We start from the raw sequence: 24000 nt of genomic DNA, 5'->3' as shown, positions 1-24000 counted from the left end.
ATCACAATAGTCCAGCCTGGAAGTAACAAATGCTGGACAGCCAAAACGAGGAGACGACTGACCCATAAAAAGATGGCAGAAAAAAGAAAGAAGACACATCATTTTCACCACGAATGGGAGGTCGATTTTTTTTTACCACTGTGAAAGGAGCATGTGTTTGTCTTATTTGCGGGGCGACTGTGGTGACGGCAAAGCGGCACAATGTGGAGAGACATTTCACAATGTGTCACAAGCTACCATGCTAGCTATCCACAGGGCAGCGCACTGCGAGCAGAAAAAGCGAGTTAAAGGCAGCTTTGTGCAAACAGCAAGCTTTTTCACAAGGCCAGTTAAAGCCTCCCAAAAAGCAACCGAAGCCTCATTTAGAGCTACGCAATTCTTGATTAAAAAGAAGGCATTTTCAGACGGGGAGGTAGTTAAAGAAGCAATGATGTTGATTGCCAAAACTGTACTTGAAGACGAGAAATACGGAACCGACGTGATCTCCAATCTCTCCGATGTTCAACTGGGGGCAGCTACGATGGTAAGAAGAGTATCTGCGATGTCCGGGAACTTGGCCGACCAGCTGGACCGTGACCTGGCGAGGTGCAGGTGGTTTAGCCTCCTGTGACGAGTCGGTGGACAGCAGCAGTACGGCGCTGCTGAGGATCTTTATCAGGAAGGTGTTTGATGATTTCTCCACAAGAGAAGAACTTCTCACACTACTGCCCCTAAAGACAACTACGAGGGGAGTTGACATATATAACGAGGGGAGTCGACCTATATAACGAGGGGAGTCGACATATTTAACGAGGGGAGTCGACCTATATAACAAGGGGAGTCGACCTATATAACGAGGGGAGTCTACATATTTAACGAGGGGAGTCGACCTATATAACAAGGGGAGTCGACCTATTTAACGAGCGGAGTCGACATATATAACGAGGTGAAGGAGTTTTTGGGGGAGAAAAAAGTGCCGCTGGAAAAGCTGGTATCAGTGACTACAGACGGGGCTCCCGCTGTGAGCGGCCCACTACAGCGGTCGACTTGCCGGCTTTCGCAAAATTGCTAAATACACGCTAGCATGCATGTTTTAAGCTATGGTAGCGGTATGTTTTACCATGCCTGCGCCCTATAATCCGGAGCGCCTGATGTATGTGTTAAATACAGAAACAGCACCCGTAACTGAGGCTGCACCTTTTAATACGGTGCGCCCTTTGGTCGTGAACATACGGTATATAAAACATAGGGCACGTTTGTGCGTGATATCACTCCGCGTCTGCGCAACGACCACAACCTCCTATCTTTAGTATTGCTGCGCCAACTGGTGGTCTTTTGGGTTGAGGATAACGGTGATCTATATGTAGCTATATGTAGCTATAGCGTCATTGGCCTCCACTCCAGCCACTCCTGGTAGTTCCTCAAAAACACTGAGTTTCTAGTGGATGCACAATCTGTGGAAGCCAACATAGAAACTTCAGAAGAGCCAAAGTTCTTGCAACAACAATATAGTCCCCAATTAGGTTGTTTTGTTATCACACGACCCCGTCCCCATTATCTTAAGAGAATATAAAAGAATGAGTGGAGACAGAAGAGAGAATGAGACGTTTTTGGTGCGTGTCGCTCTTGATTTTGTGTTTATTTTTGCAGTAAACTTAAAGGAGGCCTTTTCACTTTATGTTTGATTCCATTTAAGCTGATATTCCATTCTTGACATCTTTAAATTTACAGTATTCATGGGAGTTTTATTTGGTCATTTTGCTTCTTTTTATTTCCTATTTCCCACATTTATTCATAGTTTTTATTAGATTGCAATAAATCCTATAACATTGACCAGACTGACTAAAGTCAAATGACCTGCGGTTCCCACCGATAGCCGTCATTCTGATGGGTTTTTGCTGGCTGCAGCTGAAATATTCCAATGTCACAGAGACAGTAAATACTAAACCCTAAAGATTCTGAAGGCATAGTACCGTACAATACAGACATTTGAAGAGACAATTAAGAGAATGTTTCCATGCTTCTAAGAGTGGCCGAGGAGCCATTTAGAACTTTATAAAGATGCATTGTGTGATACCAGGAACTAATTTAACTTCAAGGCGAAGCTGCTTCTGCTTTGTCGACCATCGACTGATCTCCTGAAAGTCCACCAGCGCTTTTTAAAAACTGAATTTTTCATCTATGGAGGGAGTAGACGGCAGATGTTTCCACAGATGCTCTTCACCAGTGGTCAGTGAGTGATGCAGCAGATGAGCGGGAGTTGACTGGCTACCACCAGCTACTGACTCAATGTCTCCAGCCCATAGTGTGGATTCTCTACAAGAGCAGACAGCAGCTTCACTCCTGAATCCTGCAGCTGGTTCTGTCTCAGGTCCAGTTCTCTGAGATGGGAGGGATTGGACCTCAGCGCCGAGGCCAGAGAGCCACAGCTGATCTCTGATAAGCTGCAGCTCCTTAATCTAAATAAAGAAGGGAAACTTTTATAAGGTTATAAGTGAAACCAGTATTCATCTGAAAGGTTAATCAAAGGCATGATCTGTAAATATTTAATTTAGTTACAGGTTAAAAAATGATAGTAATATGTAATGACCACAATTCCAACCTCTCAGGTTTGCACTGTTCCAAAGGAGAATATATATTGTTCTGGCCCTCACTCTTCCCAGGTTCTCCCACCTCTTTCCCTCCCATCTCATCATGGAGATCCATCTCACCTGTGGCTCATCTTTAAAGGCACAACCTGTCTTAGATGACTTCCTGTCCCCCTCACCATCTCCCTCCTCGTTGGCTGGTGTCTACCAGGCACCCTCACCTAGTTTTGTCTAATTTTGGTTACCATCTGTCGGCTTTTTCATTGTCCTTAAATCAATTTATCATGAATAAGTGGTCACCGTGTGGCCCTCCCTCCTGAAGGAACTGGGCACAACACACACACTCAGAAAGTGTGAGGACCCTCGGATGGAATAATGGACATTTTTGAGAATGGTGTTTACCTCAGAGTTTCCAGTCGGCAGTTTGGAAAGTGGAGAAAACCACAGAGCAGCTTCACTCCTGAATCCTGCAGCTGGTTCTGACTCAGGTCCAGTTCTCTGAGATGGGAGGGATTGGACCTCAGCGCCGAGGCCAGAGAGCCACAGCTGATCTCTGATAAGCTGGAGTTAATCAATCTGAAAAATGCAGGATAAGGTTAAACGGTGCAGGTCTGCATGTTATCTGCGTCAGTACTAAACCTACGTTAGTTCTTAGTTGGGTCAGACCTGAATTCACGATATTACAAGGAATTTTTTTAATGTGGTGCATCACAGCAGTGTTGAGAACAGCCTCACTTCACCATCTTAGCAGCTGGTATATAGGTAGAAAAATGAAGACTGACCTGAGCCTCTCCAGTTTACAGTTTGGACTCTCCAGTCCAGAACAGAGCCGCTTCACTCCTGAATCCTGCAACGTGTTGTGGCTCAGGTCCAGAACCCTCAGATGGGAGAGGTTGGACTTCAGAGCTGAGGCCACAGAATCACAGCTGGTCTCGGATAAACTGCAGCTCCTTAGGCTAAAATAACAATTATTTTGAGAGAAGACAAATAAAAATCAACATGTACCAGAGCAAAACACAGCTTACAAGCAACAAACCTCTGGTCCTGCACCGGCTTATCTGCCGTATGTTCCTATTTTGGGTTCTCTCAGGGTGGTTGGACAAGATCTACAGCGTATGTAAAATGTGTGTGGGTCAAAATACCTTCCAAGTTTGTGAGACCACATTTCTCAATAGCACTCAACTCTTGTCAGGAGTTGGGACAAAGCGACCCACTCCTGATAGCTTGTGGGCGATGCTGCAGCGACCCTGCAATCCCTACACTCTCTGGTGAAACCAAATCAAAGGTTTTAGACACTGCTGGATGCTGGAAGGGTGGCTATAGTCTGGACGCATCGTTCCCCTGACTGCACATTTCTCCAACAATGATTGGCAGCTGGTGTCACTTGTTCTCCAGATGAGAGAAGGAAAGAGAGCCACCCCACAGTGTGTTTGATTGCCCCACTGCAAGCTCAATGCTGCCAGAAAACATTGCAGGAGCATCAGTTCCCCTCAGGGCACCAACAAGGACCTCAGGAAAAGGTGCAGCTGCCACCTACTAGAGACAAGCACACTGAGCTGAGATTCAAAGCCCTCTCCTCCCAAGAGAAGAGCTTGTTTGTTGGAGGCTCTTCTGGGCGATACCTGGTGCCACAGCTCCAGCTCAGCCCGTCTCTGGAGCTGAGGTGGAGCTTAGCAAGTTTCATGGTTCTCCACCACTTCCTCTCGCTGAGGACCTTCTCAGCTGGTGGTTTCTGCTCCACCTTCCAAGTTGAGCAGGTGATACTTCTGCATTCCTGCCACCAGTGTCTCTGCAGAAAGACTCTTCTCTACTGTTTTATATTAGATTGTAGAAAATTAGGATTTTTGGTTGATGTCTTAGATGTTGTTGACTAAGAGCAGGTTTTTCTTTAATAACATAGAAAGATTCGATGAGAAGAGCAAATGTATTATTTTATGAGCTACTTCCACTGCTATTATATACACATACTTCCATATTGTCTTAGATTGCAAGCTGCATTTATTGCATCGTTCATAGAAAGTCATATTTGTGAGGAGAAAAACTCCAATAAGGTCATTTTCTTTAATGACCATTACAAAAGAAGGAGGCGACGAACAAACAGATTTATCTAAAAATGTGTGAAAACTTATGGATGGAAACCTTTTTAAAATGGTTGCATTGTGTAGAATCGGTGTAGAATCAACTTGTTGACTTCTGATTTGGACTCCAATGGAAGTGAGGTGCAACAATTGTGGATGCTGAAAGCTTCAGATCTTCATGAAGGTTTCTGTGGTTGGACTGACCTGCTGCCCCTTTAAGAGGGAGGCAGGTTTGGGCTTCTGGCTGGAATGAAGCCACCTAAGATGAGAATGACTGCAGGCTTTCGGTACCAAGGTTTAACAGGGTGCTCACTTCACACTTGGGCTTTTCTCTTTTTTGGGATGGCTTTTCTCAGGAGAGAAGGGGCATGGCACACTGCAGCAGCTTTCTTTTGGGGTTTTCTAGTTTTCCTTCTGATCTTTAAAAGACAGGAAGAACCATTTTTGATTGGTCTGAATGTTTGGGCGGTTTTGTGGCCAGCCTAAAATAAAACAAGACAAATCTACAACTGATACTTCCTTTCTAGTCATTGATGACCATCCTCACATGGGACAGATTTCCACAACCAATTTAATACTGCAAATCTGTCCTGTGTGGTCTTTTTTCTGAGAACTGTAACACTACGTTTATAACAAAGATCAAACATGTAAACAGTTATTGTCTAACTAGTTACACCTGGGAAAGTACTGGATCATCTCTGACTGACCTGAGAGTCTCCAGCTTACAGAGAGGATCCTGGAGAAAACCACAGAGCAGCTTCACTCCTGGATCCTTCAGCTGGTTCTCACTCAGGTCCAGAACCCTCAGATGGGAGGGATTGGACCTCAGCGCCGAGGCCAGAGAGACACAACTGATCTCTGATAAACTGCAGTGTGACAGCCTGGAAAAGGAATAAATGGGGCAAATAAAAACACATTTCTAAATCTGAAAATGAAGAGAAAAGCAGAAAATGTAAAGAAATTTAGAAAAGACCAACAGAGGCCTCCTGACCTGAGCGTCTCCAGTCTGCAGTTTGGATGCATCATTGCAGAAGACAGTAACTTTACGTCGGCATCTGTCAGGTTTTGGTTCCATCTTAAGCTCAGCTCCCGTAGATGAGAAGGGTTTGACGTCATTGCTGAGGCCACAACTTCCCAATGACTCGTTGAAAGAAAACTACCATACAGTCTGTTGTGTATGAAACAAAAATAGTGAGTCAAACTTTGGGATTTCTCATCAACTTATCTGAGAATCTACCTCAACACAAATGTAGCTCATTTCCTGGAAAAGCTAAATTCAACACCGTAGAGCAACAGTTTGAACGACCATCAGATCTGAAATGCAACTGAATTATTCTTAACATTTGTCTCATTTTAGAACAGCTCATAATTACTCAATATTTAAAATGATTATAGCAAATGGTTTAAAGAAACGTGCATCTTTTTATCTGTCTATCGGCTCTTTGGATATTTTGCATTTCATCCAATTTGTACGATGGTGCGTCAAGTCTTAATTCAGCGATCCGATCGATGACATCAGAGTCTCTGGTTGCATCGATTGCCCTCAGCTTCTGTTCTATCTGCCTGTTTCCCTTCAAATCATTTTCACTGCACCTTTTGTTGCTAGTGATGAAGTTGCCACCTAACGGGTGTGGAAAGGCTCAAACAACTTTGTGGGTCACATAAAGGCTCCAAACGGAACCGCCACAAAGACCTAAAACACCCATTTAAACCAACGAGGCCGGCTGTTTTTACGTTGAACAAATGAAGCAAAATAGTCACGTGTCATTAGTTAAAATGTGTTTTTCTGTTGTTTGAATACGATGTATACAAACAAACAAAAGTTATTTAATGACATGACAGTCATTTCATGATAGTCAGTTAACTTGTGGCTCCTATTATTCCTGCCTTATGTTGGTTTGTCTGGATTGACCTTTGAACATATATCCAGCCAGTGTTGAACATTTCTGGATGAATTGTTGTTGTTTTTAATTTATGGACGCTGCAATGGAAATAAAGAATTGAAGGAATGACCACTGGGTATTGCTACCTGACATGATCCACTCGCTTGATTTAAATGCTGATGTCCGGCCCTAAAAATCTTTACTTACTCGGCCTTCCTGCAGTTCCTCACAGCTGGAATCAGGCGACGTCGTCCCTCCTCTGAGGTTTTGTACTGCTGCAGGTTCAGCTCATCCAGAACCTCCTCTGACATCTGCAGCAGGTAGGCCAGAGCTGAACAGTGGATCTCTGACAGTTCCCTCTCTGATTTCTCCCCTGACTTCAGGAACTCTTGGATCTCCTGATGGACTGACTGATCCTTCATCTCCATCAGACAGTGGAAGATGTTGATGCTTCTGTCTGGGGAGATTCCATCACTGTTCAGCTCCTTCAGGTTGTTGAGGACCTTCTGGATTGTTTTTGGGTGGCTGTTCCTCTGATCCAACAGTCCACCCAAGATCCTCTGATTGGACTCCAGAGAGAGACCATGAAGGAAGCGAACAAACAAGTCCAGGTGGCCATTTTCACTTTTGAGAGATTTCATTAGTGCTCTCCTGAGGAAGTCATCAAGAGATTTCATTAGTGCTCTCCTGAGGAAGTCATCAAGAGATGTGACTGGTTCAGAATATTTTAGGAACTGATTTATAACCACTGTGTCTTTCCTGGTGTAACAGTGGAACATGTAGACGGCAGCCAGAAACTCCTGAATGCTCAGATGAACAAAGCAGTAGACTGATTTCTGGAAGATCACACTCTCTCTTTTGAAGATCTCTGTACAAACTCCTGAGTACACCGACACCTCGGAGACGTCCAGTCCACATCGCTCCAGGTCTTCTGAGTAGAACATGATGTTTCCTTTCTCCAGATGTTCAAACGCCAGCCGACCCAACTTCAGAAGGAGTTCTTTATCAGCCTTAGTCAGTTTCCCTGGTCTCTGCTTTCCTCCATACTTCTGCTTCTTCCTCTTTATCTGAACCCTCAGGAAGTGTGAGTAGAGGTCAGTCAGGGTTTTGGGCAGCTCTCCTCTCTGGTCTCTGGTCATCATGTCCTCCAGAACTATAGCAGTGATCCAGCAGAAAACTGGGATCAGACACATGATGTGGAGGCTCCTGGAGGCCTTGATGTGTGAGATGATTCTCTTGGACAGATCTTCATCACTGAACCTCCTCCTGAAGTACTCCTCCTTCTGGGAGTCAGTGAAGCCTCGTACTTCTGTGATCCTGTCAACACACGAGGGAGGAATCTGATAGGCTGCTGCAGGTCTGGAGGTGATCCAGATGAGAGCTGAGGGAAGCAGGTTCCCCTGGATGAGGTTCACCAGGAGCACGCCAACGGACGATACTTGTGTGACATCAGAGATGAGCTGATGCTTGTTGAAACCCAGTGAAAATCTGCTTTCATCCAGGCCATCAAAGATGAACAGAAGTTTCCAGACAGTCAGATCTTCTGCTCTGATCTTCTGTAATGTTGGATGGAAAACATGAAGCAGTGAGAGAAGACTGTGCTGCTCATCTCTGATCAAGTTCAGCTCCCTGCATGAGAGCGGAAGCACCAGACTGATGTCTTGGTTCTCCAAACCTTCTGCCCAGTCCAGACTGAACTTCTGCACTGAGAAGGTTTTTCCAACGCCGGCGACACCGTTGGTCAGAACCACTCTGATGTGTCTCTGTTGCTCAGATAAGACTTTGAAGATGTCCTGGCACTTGATTGGAGTGTCCTGGATGTTCTTCTTGGAGGTTCTCTCAAGCTGTCTCACCTCATGTTGTGTGTCCACCTCCTCACTTTGTCCCTCAGTGATGTAGAGCTCAGTGTAGATCTTGTTCAGCAGGGTTCCACTTCCTGCTTCATTAGTTCCTTCAGTCACATGTTCACATCTTCTCTTCAGACTCATCTTATGACCTTCTATCACCTCCTGCAGATCACTTCCTGAACATAAGTAAACCAATGATTTCCATCTATAATAAATCATCAACACAACTACAAATTCATGACATCACAATTAAATCTCATATTGAACAGTTTTACTTTGTTTGGGCTTCATTTCAGCATCTCCAGATCTGCTTCCAGATTGTGAACAAGAGGACTCTCCTGGTGGAGCTGACTGGTCCCAGTTTGATAGGATGTGCTCCCCCCTCTCACTATGAAACACATCTCTATTAGTCCTTTGATTTATAGGATGAAAGAACCTGATCAAGACTCAATATTGTTCCAGCATTTATGTCTGAATTCATCTTTCAGTTTAAACCTGATTCTTGTTTCTAATCAACAATATTCACATTAAGTCTGTAACTATATGACTGTCTGAGGTTTAAGTGTTAAACATCTCCAATAATAAACTCACAACCTGCTGCTGTTAATGTGACTAACAGCTGCCACACAAACACATCATCACGCTTTAGTTTTCTTACATCTCCTCTGAACTTCTGAAGTTATTGGTCTATCTTTGGACATGTCACTCTTCAGGGACACCCAGCTGGGCACTGTGGACTCTGCTCTGTCCTCGTCCATCCTGAGGAAACATCAGAAATAGTGATGAGACTGTGATGAAGGTAAATAATCTGTAGAGGTTGGAGTTCAATAATCCCAATTCACTGCATTTTTATCAAACAGGAACATTTCTAATCCATTCTGGATAACAACTGAATCAATAAATTAATGATGTCTCTGTATCATTTTCACATTTTCAGAGTTTAAGCTGCTTTTTTTAACTGTTCCCTGCAGTGAGAAAAGAACTGGCACCTTTTCCAGCCCCTCATCCTGCAGCACTGAATGTGCTCTAAAGTTCTTTCCAGAGCAAACGTCTCTGCACTTGCAGCAACATGTTGTAGTCATGGATCCGTGAGGAGAACCGGATACAGGAAACGCCCCCACTTTGATCCCAAAACCCAACTGGTGGCCAACGGTGGTCCGGCAACGACGGGGACGCTGGTCCATCGGGCCGACAACACTGGTTTTCCACAGGCCAACATGGTGAAAGGACTGTCTTCAGCTCAGCCACTAAATTATTTGGTGCTACATAAACATACTAGTCAGGACTTTTTAACTTCCCTCCTTTGTTCCCCTCTTCAATTATTTCTATGATCCAAGTCCTCAAAGATCACTGCTCTATTTAAAATAGATGAAAGAAATGACACCCACTCCTGCATTTCTTTCACAGTGGTTCCACAACATCGAACAATAAACCACTGTGAGAAAACGTGCAACATGAACCCAAAATCCTGTTGGTGTCCTGTGATCCTGTGTTGATTTATTTAATTATTTTTAAAGTTTATTGTCTTAAATAATACCAAAATATCCAGCTGTAACCTGGACTGTTGAACAGCTCTAATAACTTTATGAGCTTTTCACCTGTCACAAAATGTCGCTCTTCCTGCTTCGTCTGAACAGAATACTTTCACTTTCAAAACCTAATCAACAGCTTCATGGCGTATATATTACTACCATTAAAGCATTCTGGGAGGGTTTAAAGTTCTTTAGAATCAGTAGCAAAGAGCAGAAACATAAACTAAACTTCACTTAGAAAGACTATTCAACTATAACTAAAGCCAGACTATAAGAATGTTAAATAAGACCTATTCATTTATAATGTATAACGATGTTTTGTGCTAAAACTAAATATGAAGTCTAGTTGAATCAAATCTTGATTTTATCTCCAAACACAACTGTCAATTCTTTTCAATAATGCTCTTCGTTTCCACTCACCTTGTCGGTCTTCAGTCTTCCTGCTTAGTCTGAAAGGAATACTTTTAAAAACTCGTTTGTTGGGTTCCCAGTTTCTGGGAACGTTGTTGCGGTGTCTACCTGCAGGGGGCGTGGAGGAGCCGCTCATCAGCCACAGCTGGAACCGCAGACACACGCACCTGCGGTCTCTCTTCAATCTCCCGTTAGATTTAAGGACAGAACTCCCGTCTGCCAGCGGCGGAGGGTTTTCGTCCTCATCGCCAAACCCTGACTTCTGTGGCTTGACTATTTTTGAGAGTTTTCCTCGCGGACTTGTTTTGGACTCTCTCGAGGTCTCTCCGCCTCTCTGAGAACGCGGACCGAACTGTTCTTGTTCACTTTAAAATAAAGACGCTTTTCGGACACCATTCTCCGCCATTATTCAACCTGGTTAAATAAATAAGATTTATGATGCTTGACAGATTTTAAAGACTTGTAAAAGCAGCATATTTCTGCAGCCCTGGAGTCCAGGAGGAGCAGCAGAGGTCAGAATGTGTCGGAGCGCGTTTAACTATTGTCTGCAGTTCCACGCGTGTCCACCGGGTGGCGGTAAAGCACCACGTGATATTTCTCTTTTTTGGAACTTCTTCAGCTGCGTTGAGCTTTAAATCTTCACCTGTCGCTCCCTTTAAGCTCTAAACTTTGCGGTTCTGTGTGTAGTTTGTTGGTTTAAATATTTTTGATGAATTCTGATGAAAATGACTGAAACTGTCAATGACCAATAGAAAGTTCGTCTTGTTCTTCTACTGCGTCACACATTTTCATTATTATTGTCATTTTGGGGTCTAAACTGGACCAGTTCTGTGAGCTGTTTTGCTCTTTCTGTGGACCAGATGTTCCAGGCAGGTTCCATCATCGGACACAGACGGAGACAGGTCACGTGACAACAGTCAGCCTTTAGTTCTTTATTACAGGAGGATCTGGTTTATATACAGACACGTATCTGCAAAATACTAAAAAGTCTATGAACCCAAAGTACTAAAAAGTCTACGTCCACGCACACGCGTGTATTAAGTGTTTATACACACGTGTGCGCGTACGTGCACACTGTATATTCATCTTATCACTCCCGTCAGAGAAGCACGACCACAGTTCTTTTGACACAGATGATTTATTGGCACGACATCACCGTAAACGCCATCACCACCGTCGAACTGTTTAGCACACACACAATTAAACAGGTTTCACATATACAACACGTACAAACGCAACATAAGAAAAACAGATTACCTCGCTGGCTGCACCCCTGAGGGAATGAGTCCACCATGAGCAAAGAAAAACGTCTTAAAAAAATGTCTTCTGCAACTTCCTCTTCTTGCAGTATTACCTCAAATAAAAGTTCGTGAAGTGGAGTACCACATTAAAGGTCCGTCACTAAACAAAGAACAGAAACCACTTCCGCCTGTATGATGTGTTAAATAAAGGAATTAAATATTCATAAAAATAAACAATGTTAAATAAAATATTCTACAGACAAAAATGACAACATAAATGATATTTATGGCAGTTAAACTCCCACCAAATCACAGTTTTGTGATTTCAATACACACTTTACACCTTTGCTACAACCTTACGTTTTAACGTAACATTTAACGTAACAAGTGAACTATGACACTTATTCTGCTTCAACCAATACAACAATCTTTTGCACAGGCCGATCAAGATACACTGACTTAGTAGTACGCTTCCCTTGTTTGTCTAAGGTTGAGTCACTGACGAACAGTTTCACTTTTCTAACCTTTCCATCTGCACTGGGATACACTTCTGTCACTCTTGCCAGTTTCCACTGATTTCTTGGAGAACTGTCCTCACAAATGATAACTATGTCATCAACCTTTGTATCTCTCTTATCTGTTTGCCAGATTTGTCTCTGCTGAAGATTAAGGAGATATTCTTTCCTCCACCTAACCCAAAACTCATTTGACAGAAACTGCACCTGTCGCCACCTCTTACGCAAATACAGATCCTGCTTCACAAATTGACCAGGAGGGGGATACACTATGCTAGACTTCATCATGAGAATGTGGTTGGGAGTCAAAGGTTCGACACTTGTGGGATCATTTAAGTGTTCAATTGTTAGAGGTCTGCTGTTTATAACAGCCATCACCTCATACAGAAATGTGCGAAGTGAAGCAGTGTCAAGTCTTTTTAGCAGATTCATCCAGGATTGCAGTGAGAACACTTCTGATTGTCCTTATTTGTCTTTCCCATACACCTCCCATATGGCTTGATGATGGGGTGTTCATTAGGAACTCACATCATATCCCTTCATTTGTTCATGGTTCAGATCTTTCATTGCATTCATGAACTCTCTTTTCGCACCTACAAAGTTTGTGCCTTGATCACATCTCAGCTGTCTCACATTCCCACGGATTGCAATGAATGTGCGCAGCGTGTGATGAAAGCATCTGTGGTAAGATCATCCAACATTTCTATATGTACGGCTCTTGAACACATACATGTAAAAAGGAGACCATATTTCTTGAGTTCTTTTCTTGCTTCCTTCATGTAGAATGGTCCAAAGCAATCTAGGCCACAATATGTAAATGGAGGAGTACTTTCCATCCTGTCTTCTGGCAAATCTGCCATCTTTGGATCTTGTGTGTTTCTTCTGTACTTTCTGCACATCATACATTTGTGGATGTGTGAGGCAACTGCACTACTGCAGCCTATGATCCATATTCCACTCGATCTTAGTTCATTTACAGTTATGCCTCTTCCTTGATGATGCACCTTTTGGTGGTAATGCTTGATAAGTAAAGAAGATACATGGCTTGTCTTAGGCAAAATGACAGGATGCTTGACATGTGGGTGAAGACTAGACCTTGTCAAACGTCCTCCTACCCTGAGCACACCATGCTCATCCAAGAATGACTTAGCTTGTGTAAGTTGTTTGTTTTATCCTTAGGTCTTACTTCCTTGCATTGCTTTATACCTTTGATCTCAGAGTTGAATGCTTCCTCTTGGACCAGTTTAATAATGAAAAGCTCCGCTTCCTGTCTTTCTTCAATGTTTGTGGTTTCATTAGTCTTAGCTTTGAGACCCTTTCTTTGCTGTAGATATCTTTTAAGACAGGCGATGGCTTTCACAGCTCTTCTCCAGTCAGAAAACTTTGATAAACAATCAAGCAAAGACTTCTCTTCCTTTGCTTTTGTGTTAGAACCTGAACTTTCCGTAGCTCTGGATCATCATCTTGGATTTCTCCCACCTTGATATTTCCTGCAGGTAGGTCCTGTTTCCATAGAAATTCTGGGCCAGTGAGCCAATTTGAACTGACAAGCTGATGTGCCATCAGGCCCCTTGAGCGTGATCTGCCGGGTTATCTTCAGATTTCACATACTGCCATTGCTCAGCATCAGTGATGGACTTAATTCTCTGATTCTGTTTTCGACAAACACTTGAAACCTTTTGGCATCATTGTTTATATATCCAAGAACGACCTTGGAGTCTGTCCAAAAATATTCTTGAAGACCATCTATATCAAGCTCATTTCTGAGCATGACACTCATCTTTGCTGCTACCACCGCTGCAGACAACTCAAGGCGCGGTATAGTAGTTACTTTGGTGGGAGCAACACGCGCTTTCGCCATCACTAGCGAGCAATGAACCTCTCCCTCAGCACTAACTGCTCTGAGATAACTACACTCACCATAACCTGTGACGCTGGCGTCGGAAAAGTGATGGAGTTCGTACTTCTCAACATCTGTGAACCTTTCTGGAATGTAACATCTCCTAATTTTTACACTAGATAAATTCTGAAGATCTTGTAGCCATAACTCCCACTGTGATCTGAGCTCTTCAGGGAGTGGCTCATCCCAGTCAACTTTGTCTCGACACATTTGTTGTAAAAGCAGTTTTCCACAGAGGATGAATGGTGCAACAAACCCTAATGGGTCATAGATGGAAGCTACAGTGGATAACACTCCTCTTCTGGTCAGTGGACGTTCCTTGACAGTAACTCTGAACTGAAAATCATCAGAGAAGACGCACCACTGCACGTTCCATCAGTGGCTCTCCAAAGCCATATCCAGGTTTTTCACGCTTTCAGCACACTCTTCCTTGGGTATCGACTTTAACACTTTGTCACTGTTGGAGATGAACTTGTGTAGCCTCAACTTGCCTACACTGCAAAGCTTCCTAGCTTCTTCGACAAGCTGGATAGCCTCTGAGTGAGACATCACACTAACAAGCCCATCATCCACATAAAAATTCTGCTGAACAAATTTCACAGTGTCTTGACTAACCTGGTCTTGACCTTCAAGAGCTATGTGTTTCAGACCAAAATTGGCACACCCAGGTGAAGAGGCTGCCCCAAAGAGATGAACTCTCATCCGAAAAACTGATGGTGGAGACTCAAGATCACCATTCTCCCACCATAAGAACCTCAAGTAGTCTTGGTCCTCAGGTCTCACATGGAACTGATGAAACATTCGTTCCACATCGCAAACAACAGCAACAGGGCCCTTACGGAATCTGCAAAGGACACCCACCAGGCTGTTTGTTAGATCTGGTCCAGTAAGGTGATCATTCAATGATGTGTCCTGGAACCTTGCTGAGCAATCGAAAACTACACGAATTTTCCCAGGCTTTTGAGGGTGGTATACCCCATGGTGGGGAATATACCAGGCTGGATGATTGTTGAGTTCTTCTTCTGGGACCTTTTCTGCATCACCACATGTGATGAGTCTTGCATGAAGTTAATGTAATCCATGCAGTATTGTTTGTCTCTCTTGAGCTTTCGTTCTAGACCAGGCATGGGCAAACTACGGCCCGGGGGCCACACCCGGCCCGTTAAACGTTTTAATCCGGCCCGCCAAACTTGAAAAATTAAATGAATAAACCTTGTTAATGTTATATTTTCACTGCAATTCTGGTGTTTTCCCACTAGATGGCGCACTGTACACTACTCGATCTGTACCCGGAAACACGATTTGTACTGCGCATGTGTGAACTTACGTCACTCCCTCTCCCCGTATTTCAAGCTCTCAGTGCATTTTACGGTATTCTGTCATTACGATCGCTGTATAAAACTTTATACAAACAATCGATACATTACATAAACACTGTTTTCTACTTCACGTTTGCACTTTATCCTCTGACCCATCAGCCCTTCTATAAAGATGAGCGGACCTAAGAAACGGAAAGTGGACACAGAATGTCGAGTGTTCAATAAGGAGTGGACAACTAAATATTTTTTCACTGAACACCGATCATCTGCTGTTTGCCTCATATGCCAAGAAACTGTGGCGGTTTTTAAAGAGTATAATATTAGCCGACACTTTGCCACAAAGCATGCTAACTATGCTAGCAAGCTGTCAACAAAAGAACGGGAAGCTGCTGCTCAGAAGTTGGCAGCTAATTTAAAGGCTCAACAAAGTTTTTTTCACCGTCAAACTGCCATTCAAGAGTCAAGTACCAAGGCCAGTTTTATGCTTTCATCTCAGCGAAGGCAGCAAAGCTCTGTCTGAGGGCGAGTTTTTAAAAGAATGCATGGTGGAGACAGCAGGTATTTTGTGCCCGGAGAGCAAAGACAAATTTGAGAAAATCAGCTTATCACGGCGGACAGTGACTCGCCGCGTGGAAACAAGCTGAATAATCAGACAGGAGTCAATTCAACATTGTCATTCACTTTAGCTTGGCATGAAAGCAACGATGTCAAAGACACTGCTGCTTCTCTCATTTTTATCCGAGTATCAACGACACTTTTGAAATAACGGAGGAGTTTTTAACAATGGAGTCTCTGAAAGGACAAACACGGGGAGAGGACTTGTTTGACCAGGTGTCTGCTGTCATCGAAAATGCGAAGCTTCCTTGGAGTAAGCTTGTCAACGTCACCACAGATGGATCTCCAAATTTAACAGGGAAAAATGTTGGCCTGCTGAGGAGAATCCAGAATAAAGTGAAAGATGAAAACCCTGACCAGGATGTCATTTTCCTCCACTGCATCATCCACCAGGAATCTCTATGTAAATCGGTATTACAGCTGAACCATGTTGTGAATCCTGTCGTGAAACTCGTCAACTTCATACGGGCAAGGGGACTTCAACACCGTCAGTTTATTGCGTTCCTGGAGGAAACTGATGCGGATCACCAGGACCTGCTTTATCACTCCCGTGTTCGCTGGTTGAGTTTGGGCAAAGTGTTTCAACGCGTGTGGGAGCTCAAAGAGGAGATTGGCTTGTTTTTGGAGCGACTGGGGAAGGCTGATGAATTTCCTGAGCTGAGCAACAAGAGATGGATTTGTGACTTTGCGTTCGCTACGGACGTATTTTCACACTTAAATGAGCTCAACACGAAACTACAGGGGAAGGATCAGTTTGTGCACGACATGTACGCAAACGTGAAAGCCTTCAAATCCAAGCTGGCTATATTCTCCAGGCAAATTTTGAACAAGTCATTCACTCATTTTCCTACACTAGCCACGCTGAAAGAGGCCGGAGCAAAAGTGAAGAAATACAGTGAGTCACTGGATGCACTGCACGGAGAATTCTGCCGTCGGTTCTCGGATTTCGACAAAATTGACAAGTCACTTCAGTTGGTGGCCTATCCTCTGTCACAAGACCCCGAAACAGCCCCAGAGGAGCTGCAGCTCGAACTGATCGACCTTCAGTCCGACCCAGTCTTAAAAGGGAAGTTCAACTGTCTGAAACTAAATGACTTCTATGCGTCACTCAGCAAAGCAGCGTTTCCAAGGCTCCGGCAGACAGCGCAGAAGATCCTGGCATTGTTCGGCTCGACCTATGTGTGTGAACAGACCTTCAGCATCATGATCAACAAAGCCAGCCACAGATCCAGGTTAACAGACCAACACCTGAGATCCATTCTGAGAATCGCCACAACAAAACTAACTCCGGACTTTGATGTGCTGGCTAAAAAAGGAGAGCAACAACACTGTTCCCATTAAAATGGAAAGTGTCTCGCTGATGCGCACGCAGATAATGCCGCTTCACAGACTTACTTGCTGCCACTGTTTCCTCCTTGCACTGTTCATTGTTGACTTTTGGCACCATGGTAGGATAACAGAACTTTCAGTGCTTTAAAATAGAATGTTTTTTTTTTTTTTAAAAAAGGCACATTTTATTCATTTTATTTTAAGACTCATTCCAAATTCAGATATTTTGTTGTAATGCTTCTCTTCATTTTCATTTGAAATTAAAGCACATGTTTTCTCCATATCCCAAGATGTGTATTTTTCTCCAATGAGGTGAGGTTACTGAAGCACTCCATCCATCCATCTGCTCCTGGTCCGGCCCCTTTGTCAAATGTTAGAACCCATTGTGGCCCACGCATCAAAATGTTTGCCCACCCCTGTTCTAGACACTTCAAACGATGAACAGCACATGGCATGTTATTGGGTAAGTCTGGCTTGTCTTGTTTAAAGGGTAAGGGCATTTCATAATGACCATCCTGTTTATGTTTGATTCCATCTTTCAGCTTGTTCAAGAACTGGAGATCTTCCTGAGAGAAGACTGCTTCTTCTCCCACTCGCTCACTGAAGTCTGATTCCAGCACTTTGATTACATCATCTGGAGTAACCACTTCTTTGATGCAAGTGTTACAAACATAGTGAACTTCACTCTTGAGCTTGACTGTTGGTTTGTGTGCTGGTATTACCTGCCTTACAATGATGCGGTGACTTACACCAATTGCATCAATCTCATTTTCTTTTTGTTCACCATAACTCACTATGCTCCAACCTAAATCAGTTCTCTGAGCAAATGGTTGGTTCTCTTCCCCAATTACAACTTGCCGGCTTTCGCAAATCTCGCATTCCATTAGTGGAGCAATGTGCTCTGCAAGATGCATCAGCTGAGGCCATGCCTTGGCAGTCTCTGGCGTTGGAATGTGTGAGCGATTAGCAGGAATGAATTCACGAGTGTAAGTTGTTGGCACTGTGATTTTCTTAGAGGAGAATAGCCCTCTTATTTGTAGGTCTTTCAGTCTTTTTACAGGTGACTACTGTTTTCTTTTGATGTCATAGTAGAGAGTTTCATTTTAACTTGCTCTGAATTCACATCTAGAAAGACTGCTACATCCTCAAGAATGAATGACGAGTCACTTTGTGAATCAAGCAGTGCATAGACGAGAACTTCCTTGCTTGAATCACTTGAGGTTGATACATAAACAGGTATAATTGTTGAAGTCTGAGTATTATTACTGTCTTGTACAACTCTGTTAGATGTGATTTCTTTGGTTACACTTTGTGCTTCAGAATTTTCTTTCTTTGATTCTTGTTTTAAGCGATCTTCATGAAGACATGTAGGGTGACGTTTTGAGCAGATGTCACACACCATTCGCTTACTGCAGCTCTTGGATTGATGGCCATGACTTAAGCATCCAAAACACAATTTCTCGACTTGAATAAACTTTACTCTGTCAGCAACAGGCCTTTCAATGAATCTTCTGCACTTATATAAGCTGTGTCCTGTTTTCTGACAAAACACACATGTGACTATGCTCTTCTCACTGGTGTTAGTTGTGAGGATCTTTGCACCAACAGTTCTATTCTTGAAAACAACTGTGGTTTGGTTCTTAACTTTTAGTCTCTCAGATTCACTCTGCTGTAAAGCATGGTAAGAGGTTATAGGGTTACATGCGATGCTAGCTTCCATGAAAGTGCAAAATCAAAATCAAAGCTTGGGAACCTTCTGTGTTCCAGCTGATACTGAGTAGCTTTCCGATTCCATCTGGTACTTAGCCAGTCAGGTAGCTTGGCAGTAAGTTTCTGATTCTCAATTCCATCATTAAGAACATTTAAACTCTCATTATGGGTCATGGCAGATTTACAGCTACGTAAAAAATCCACAAACTTTCTCAGTTCAGCACTCTCCTTTGGGCCTATTTTTCACCAAGCATGTAGTTTGTCTCGGAGGGCTTTAGCAATTACAAAGGGCTCACCATATCGTTCATTAAGCAAGTCCCATGCTGCGTGATACGAGTCTTCTGAATCAGTCAAAAAATATCCTTCTAAAGCCTCTTTAGCAGCTCCTCCTACATATTTCTGAAGGAAGAAGATTTTTTCTGCTGCTGGAATATTTTTCCTCCCAATCAGTGTATGGAAGGATGACTTCCAGTGGTTAAACTTGAGTGGATCACCGCTAAAGATGATAGGCTCTGGGATAGGTAGCCTATTTGCTGATATGGCCTCAGCCAAAACTTTGACAAGCTCTCCTGAATTATCTTGAACAACATGTCTTGGAGCTGAATCACTTTGTGTGTGTTGATACACAGGATTCATCTGATTGGTTGCTTGCATATCTGTAGATAGTTCTGTGTTGTGTAGCATCTCACCTTCATCATAAACTTGAAGCTTTGCTCTGGCTGAGTTCAGTCTTTTCAGCCCCTCCAAACGCTCAAGTTCTCTTTTTAAGTCTTTGACTGACCTTTTTCTTGCTGCACTTTCTTCTTCTTGTTGCTTTAAAAGTGCAGCTTCTTTTCTCTCTCTTTCTATTTGCGTTCAGTTTCTTCTTTTCTGCTTGTAGACGGCGAGATACTGCAGCTGCTTCTTGGTCTGCAGCTATCAGCTTGTCCTCGACCTCAAGTCTTTGCAGTTTCTCTTGGTGACCCTCTTGTTCAGCCATAATCTTCAGTACAGCTTGTGTGGCTGCATATTCTGCTGCAGCTTCTTGTCTTTTGGCTGAGGATACATTAGAGACAACAGAATTAGCTTTAGAATACTTAGAGGCTGAATGTGAGCCGCTTGATACAGACGACGCAAATACAGAACCAGCATCAGGCCAAACAATCTTCTCTGCTGTTCCTTGCATTTGAAATTGGGCATTCTGAACCACAATCCCTGTGACAGATACACACTTATCCATCTTGCGGCGCATTTCATGTTCTGGGCTGTCAATCCTCCGATATTCATCATAAACAATATTCAGCTCTGACAACTCCCTTTGAACAGTGCTGATATGTTCTTCTAGAATGTTGCTAGGGTCCTCTTTTATTACAGACCTTTTAGCAACCTTGCTGAGAGCTTTCCAGCGCTCATAAATGCTGTCAAAGCGTAGAAGTAGCCCTTTAGTCTTTTCCTTGTGAAATTCTTTTCCTTTTTCTGTTAATGTGCGGTCTCTTTCACTTCTTCGAGGCTCTTCAAACTGGACTACTTGTGCATCATCAGGCTCATCTATCTGCTCTGGTTCTGCCATTTGAAGGCTACTTCAGAGTGACAGTTTTTACTTTTGACAAATTAATTACTTAGAAATTAACTATATGTCATTAGCTTGTCTGACATAAGCAGTTTAGCCCTAAACATGTTCTTGAGGCACTCAGGTCAATAAACTTAAAGATAATTTTGCTTCTAATTAACCCTTAAAGCAAGCATTAAGGGACTAAACTTAAATGCTCATGAATTATTTCAAACCTTTCAAAATGTACAGATTACCCCTTTAACGAATGAGGCGCTCAAATAAGACATCAAACGTAAACGACATTAATTGCTCATTAAACTTATGACTACTGTCACTAAACTTCACAGTCCCTTGTGGTTTTCCAGACTTGTGTCCCTTTTCAGAGCATTTTAACTTGTGTGTCTGACTTGTGGACGTTCATGGAGAACCGTTGAACATGTGTCTTCTTGTTAAACATCGGCTTATCTGCTTTTCCTTCTTGTCGAGCCGTCTGCGCCTCCTTGCTGGGCCCGAGCAGGTCCCTCGAAGCAGACTCGAGTTCGACTATCACTCCCGTCAGAGAAGCACGACCACAGTTCTTTTGACACAGATGATTTATTGGCACGACATCGCCGTAAACGCCATCACCACCGTCGAACTGTTTAGCACAACACACAATTAAACAGGTTTCACATATACAACACGTACAAACGCAACATAAGAAAAACAGATTACCTCGCTGGCTGCACCCCTGAGGGAATGAGTCCACCATGAGCAAAGAAAAACGTCTTAAAAAGAATGTCTTCTGCAACTTCCTCTTCTTGCAGTATTACCTCAAATAAAAGTTCGTGGAGTGGAGTACCACATTAAAGGTCCGTCACTAAACAAAGAACAGAAACCACTTCCGCCTGTATGATGTGTTAAATAAAGGAATTAAATATTCATAAAAATAAACAATGTTAAATAAAATATTCTACAGACATAAAATGACAACATAAATGATATTTATGGCAGTTAAACTAATATTCCATCTGTCTATCCCCAACTGAATTAACTCCACACCTATCTCATCAGATTATTTGTAACAGAATAAGCAGATAACGTAGCATTTCCCTGTTCATATCTGCTACTTGCAATTTAGAATTTGTCAATAAAACTATGCTATGACACAAACTACAGTTTAATAGATGGCTGTGCTCCTAAAAAGAGCAGCATTTGTGGCTCATAAACCTCACAGACACTGCTATGCACTTTAAACATTTTTGTGATGATCGTGAATTTTTCAATCAAATATCTTCTCTTTGATAATGCCCAAAGCTGGATTCGAACTCTCCCTCTGGGGTCTTCAGGAGGTTTCAATCAGGTTGTCTGTTACAGCAATTGTCAAGTGGCCCGCACCGAACCGGGATCGATTCCCGGCCATGGCACCGATCCCGGCCATGGCACATTGCTTTTAAGTTGATTTCATTATCGGAGTTGAATCTTGTTTGATTGTTTTGAAGGCGTTTCACCTCTCATCCAAGAGCCGATCTAGGCAGATTTGATGATATGGCGCTCATAGGCTATATAGCCTTTTCTTTTTTGGGGAAAGGATTGGAGGCTGCTCCAACATTGAGGTTTGGACTGTGACAAAGCAAAATGGACAACCTCCACCAGAATAAGTGTTTCAAGAAAATAAGTTTGAGTGTATTAACTTCAAAAGGCCATTTTCTTGCACCTGCTCTCGCTTACGGCCATACCACCCTGAGAACGCCCGATCTCGGAAGCTAAGCAGGGTCGGGCTGGTTAGTACTTGGATGGGAGACCGCCTGGGAATACCAGGTGCTGTAAGCTTTTTGCACTCTTCCACTGGGTCAGCAGAGGCCGCCAGTGTTCCTGATAATTATCCAGCCAGATGTAATTCACTTCTTAAGTACTTCTAACATTGAGATTTAATGTTGCACTATTGTACATCGTTTGAGATTTAATATTTTATGAGTGTGTGTGTGTGTGTGCGTGCGTGCGTGTGTGTTGTGTTTAAATAAAATTGAATTTCCCACTTTGGTCCACACTATTGTCAACATTTCTGTCTTCAACAAAAGCCAACTCAAGGCGGCAGATTCCTGAATTGAAAACAATATCTAAAGAACTCAAGTATCATACTAACAACACTAATATTCCATCTGTCTATCCCCAACTGAATTAACTCCACACCTATCTCATCAGATTATTTGTAACAGAATAAGCAGATAACGTAGCATTTCCCTGTTCATATCTGCTACTTGCAATTTAGAATTTGTCAATAAAACTATGCTATGACACAAACTACAGTTTAATATATGGCTGTGCTCCTAAAAGAGCAGCATTTGTGGCTCATAACCTCACAGACACTGCTATGCACTTTAAACATTTTTATGATCGTGAATTTTTCAATCAAATATCTTCTCTTTGATAATGCCCAAAGCTGGATTCGAACTCTCCCTCTGGGGTCTTCAGGAGGTTTCAATCAGGTTGTCTGTGACAGCAATTGTCAAGTGGCCCGCACCGCCCGGGATCGATTCCCGGCCATGGCACGGATTCCCGGCCATGGCACATTGCTTTTAAGTTGATTTCATTTATCGGAGTTGAATCTTGTTTGATTTTTTTGAAGGCGTTTCACCTCTCATCCAAGAGCCGATCTACGCAGATTTGATTATATGGCGCTCATAGACTATATAGCCTTTTCTTTTGGGAAATGGATTGGAGGCTGCTCCAACATTGAGGTTTGGACTGTGACAAAGCAAAATGGACAACCTCCACCAGAATAAATGTTTCAAGAAAATAAGTTTGAGTGTATTAACTTCAAAAGGCCATTTTCTTGCACCTGCTTTCGCTTACGGCCATACCACCCTGAGAACGCCCAATCTCGTCCGATCTTGGAAGCTAAGCAGGGTCGGCCTGGTTAGTACTTGGATGGGACACCGCTGGGAATACCAGGTGCTGTAAGCTTTTTGCACTCTTCCACTGGGTCAGCAGAGGCCGCCAGTGTTCCTGATAATTATCCAGCCAGATGTAATTCACTTCTTAAGTACTTCTAACATTGAGATTTAATGTTGCACTGTTGTACATCGTTTGAGATTTAATATTTTCTGAGTGTGTGTTGTGGTTGTGTGTGTGCGTGCGTGTCTGTGTTTGTGTTTAAATAAAATTGAATTTCATAATATTTTATGAGTGTGTGTGTGTGCTAATGCTAACATCGCTAGCATGGCGATTATTTTTGGAGAATAAGTGAGGGATGTAGATGGATACTTAATGTGGAATTAATCCACACGAAACCTTTGGCTACGGGGTCAAAGCGTCTCAGATTGTTGCTCATAAAATGAGCATTTTGTCACGCTTCCTGGTAGGTTCACTTTCTCTTCAGTTCTCGGCAGCATTTAAAGGGATATTTCAATTAAAATGAGCACTTTTCATAATTCTGCGGTACAATGGCTGTGGAGCAAGAACCTTATTAGGGTTCCATATTTCCCACGATTGAGAGGTTTTGTGGTCCTCAGACCTTTCCCTGTGCTGTTCCCAGGTACG

At 43.0% G+C, this 24000-nt stretch overlaps 1 protein-coding gene, 2 long non-coding RNA genes and 3 pseudogenes across 27 annotated transcripts in view; 4 read left to right on the top strand and 2 right to left on the bottom strand.

Annotated features, from left to right (window-relative positions):
- The window catches only part of LOC130523562 (NACHT, LRR and PYD domains-containing protein 12-like), a 669815-nt gene that overhangs the window by 90588 nt on the left and 555227 nt on the right, over positions 1-24000 (bottom strand). For all 25 annotated transcript variants that reach the window (XM_057028881.1, XM_057028880.1, XM_057028882.1 and 22 more), the window contains one exon: positions 5353-5526. In XM_057028881.1, the coding sequence (XP_056884861.1) occupies positions 5353-5526 (174 nt within the window). The remainder of the gene's footprint in view (positions 1-5352; positions 5527-24000) is intronic.
- LOC130523563 (NACHT, LRR and PYD domains-containing protein 12-like) overlaps positions 1-24000 on the top strand; it is a 401914-nt pseudogene that overhangs the window by 153825 nt on the left and 224089 nt on the right.
- Positions 17611-18728, top strand: LOC130523613 (uncharacterized). Its single transcript, XR_008949929.1, has 3 exons — positions 17611-17700; positions 17780-17897; positions 18371-18728. It is a non-coding gene; the product is annotated as an uncharacterized LOC130523613 (long non-coding RNA).
- The window catches only part of LOC130523612 (uncharacterized), a 90428-nt gene continuing 87481 nt past the window's right edge, over positions 21054-24000 (bottom strand). Inside the window, exon 2 of the long non-coding RNA XR_008949928.1 lies at positions 21054-21492. This is a non-coding gene — a long non-coding RNA (uncharacterized LOC130523612). The remainder of the gene's footprint in view (positions 21493-24000) is intronic.
- Positions 22183-22290, top strand: LOC130525110 (5S ribosomal RNA; annotated as a pseudogene).
- Positions 23308-23424, top strand: LOC130525106 (5S ribosomal RNA; annotated as a pseudogene).

Source organism: Takifugu flavidus, chromosome 4 (genome assembly GCF_003711565.1).
Source record: "Takifugu flavidus isolate HTHZ2018 chromosome 4, ASM371156v2, whole genome shotgun sequence".
Taxonomy (NCBI): domain Eukaryota; kingdom Metazoa; phylum Chordata; class Actinopteri; order Tetraodontiformes; family Tetraodontidae; genus Takifugu; species Takifugu flavidus.
This window is presented reverse-complemented; position numbering and strand designations above follow the sequence as displayed.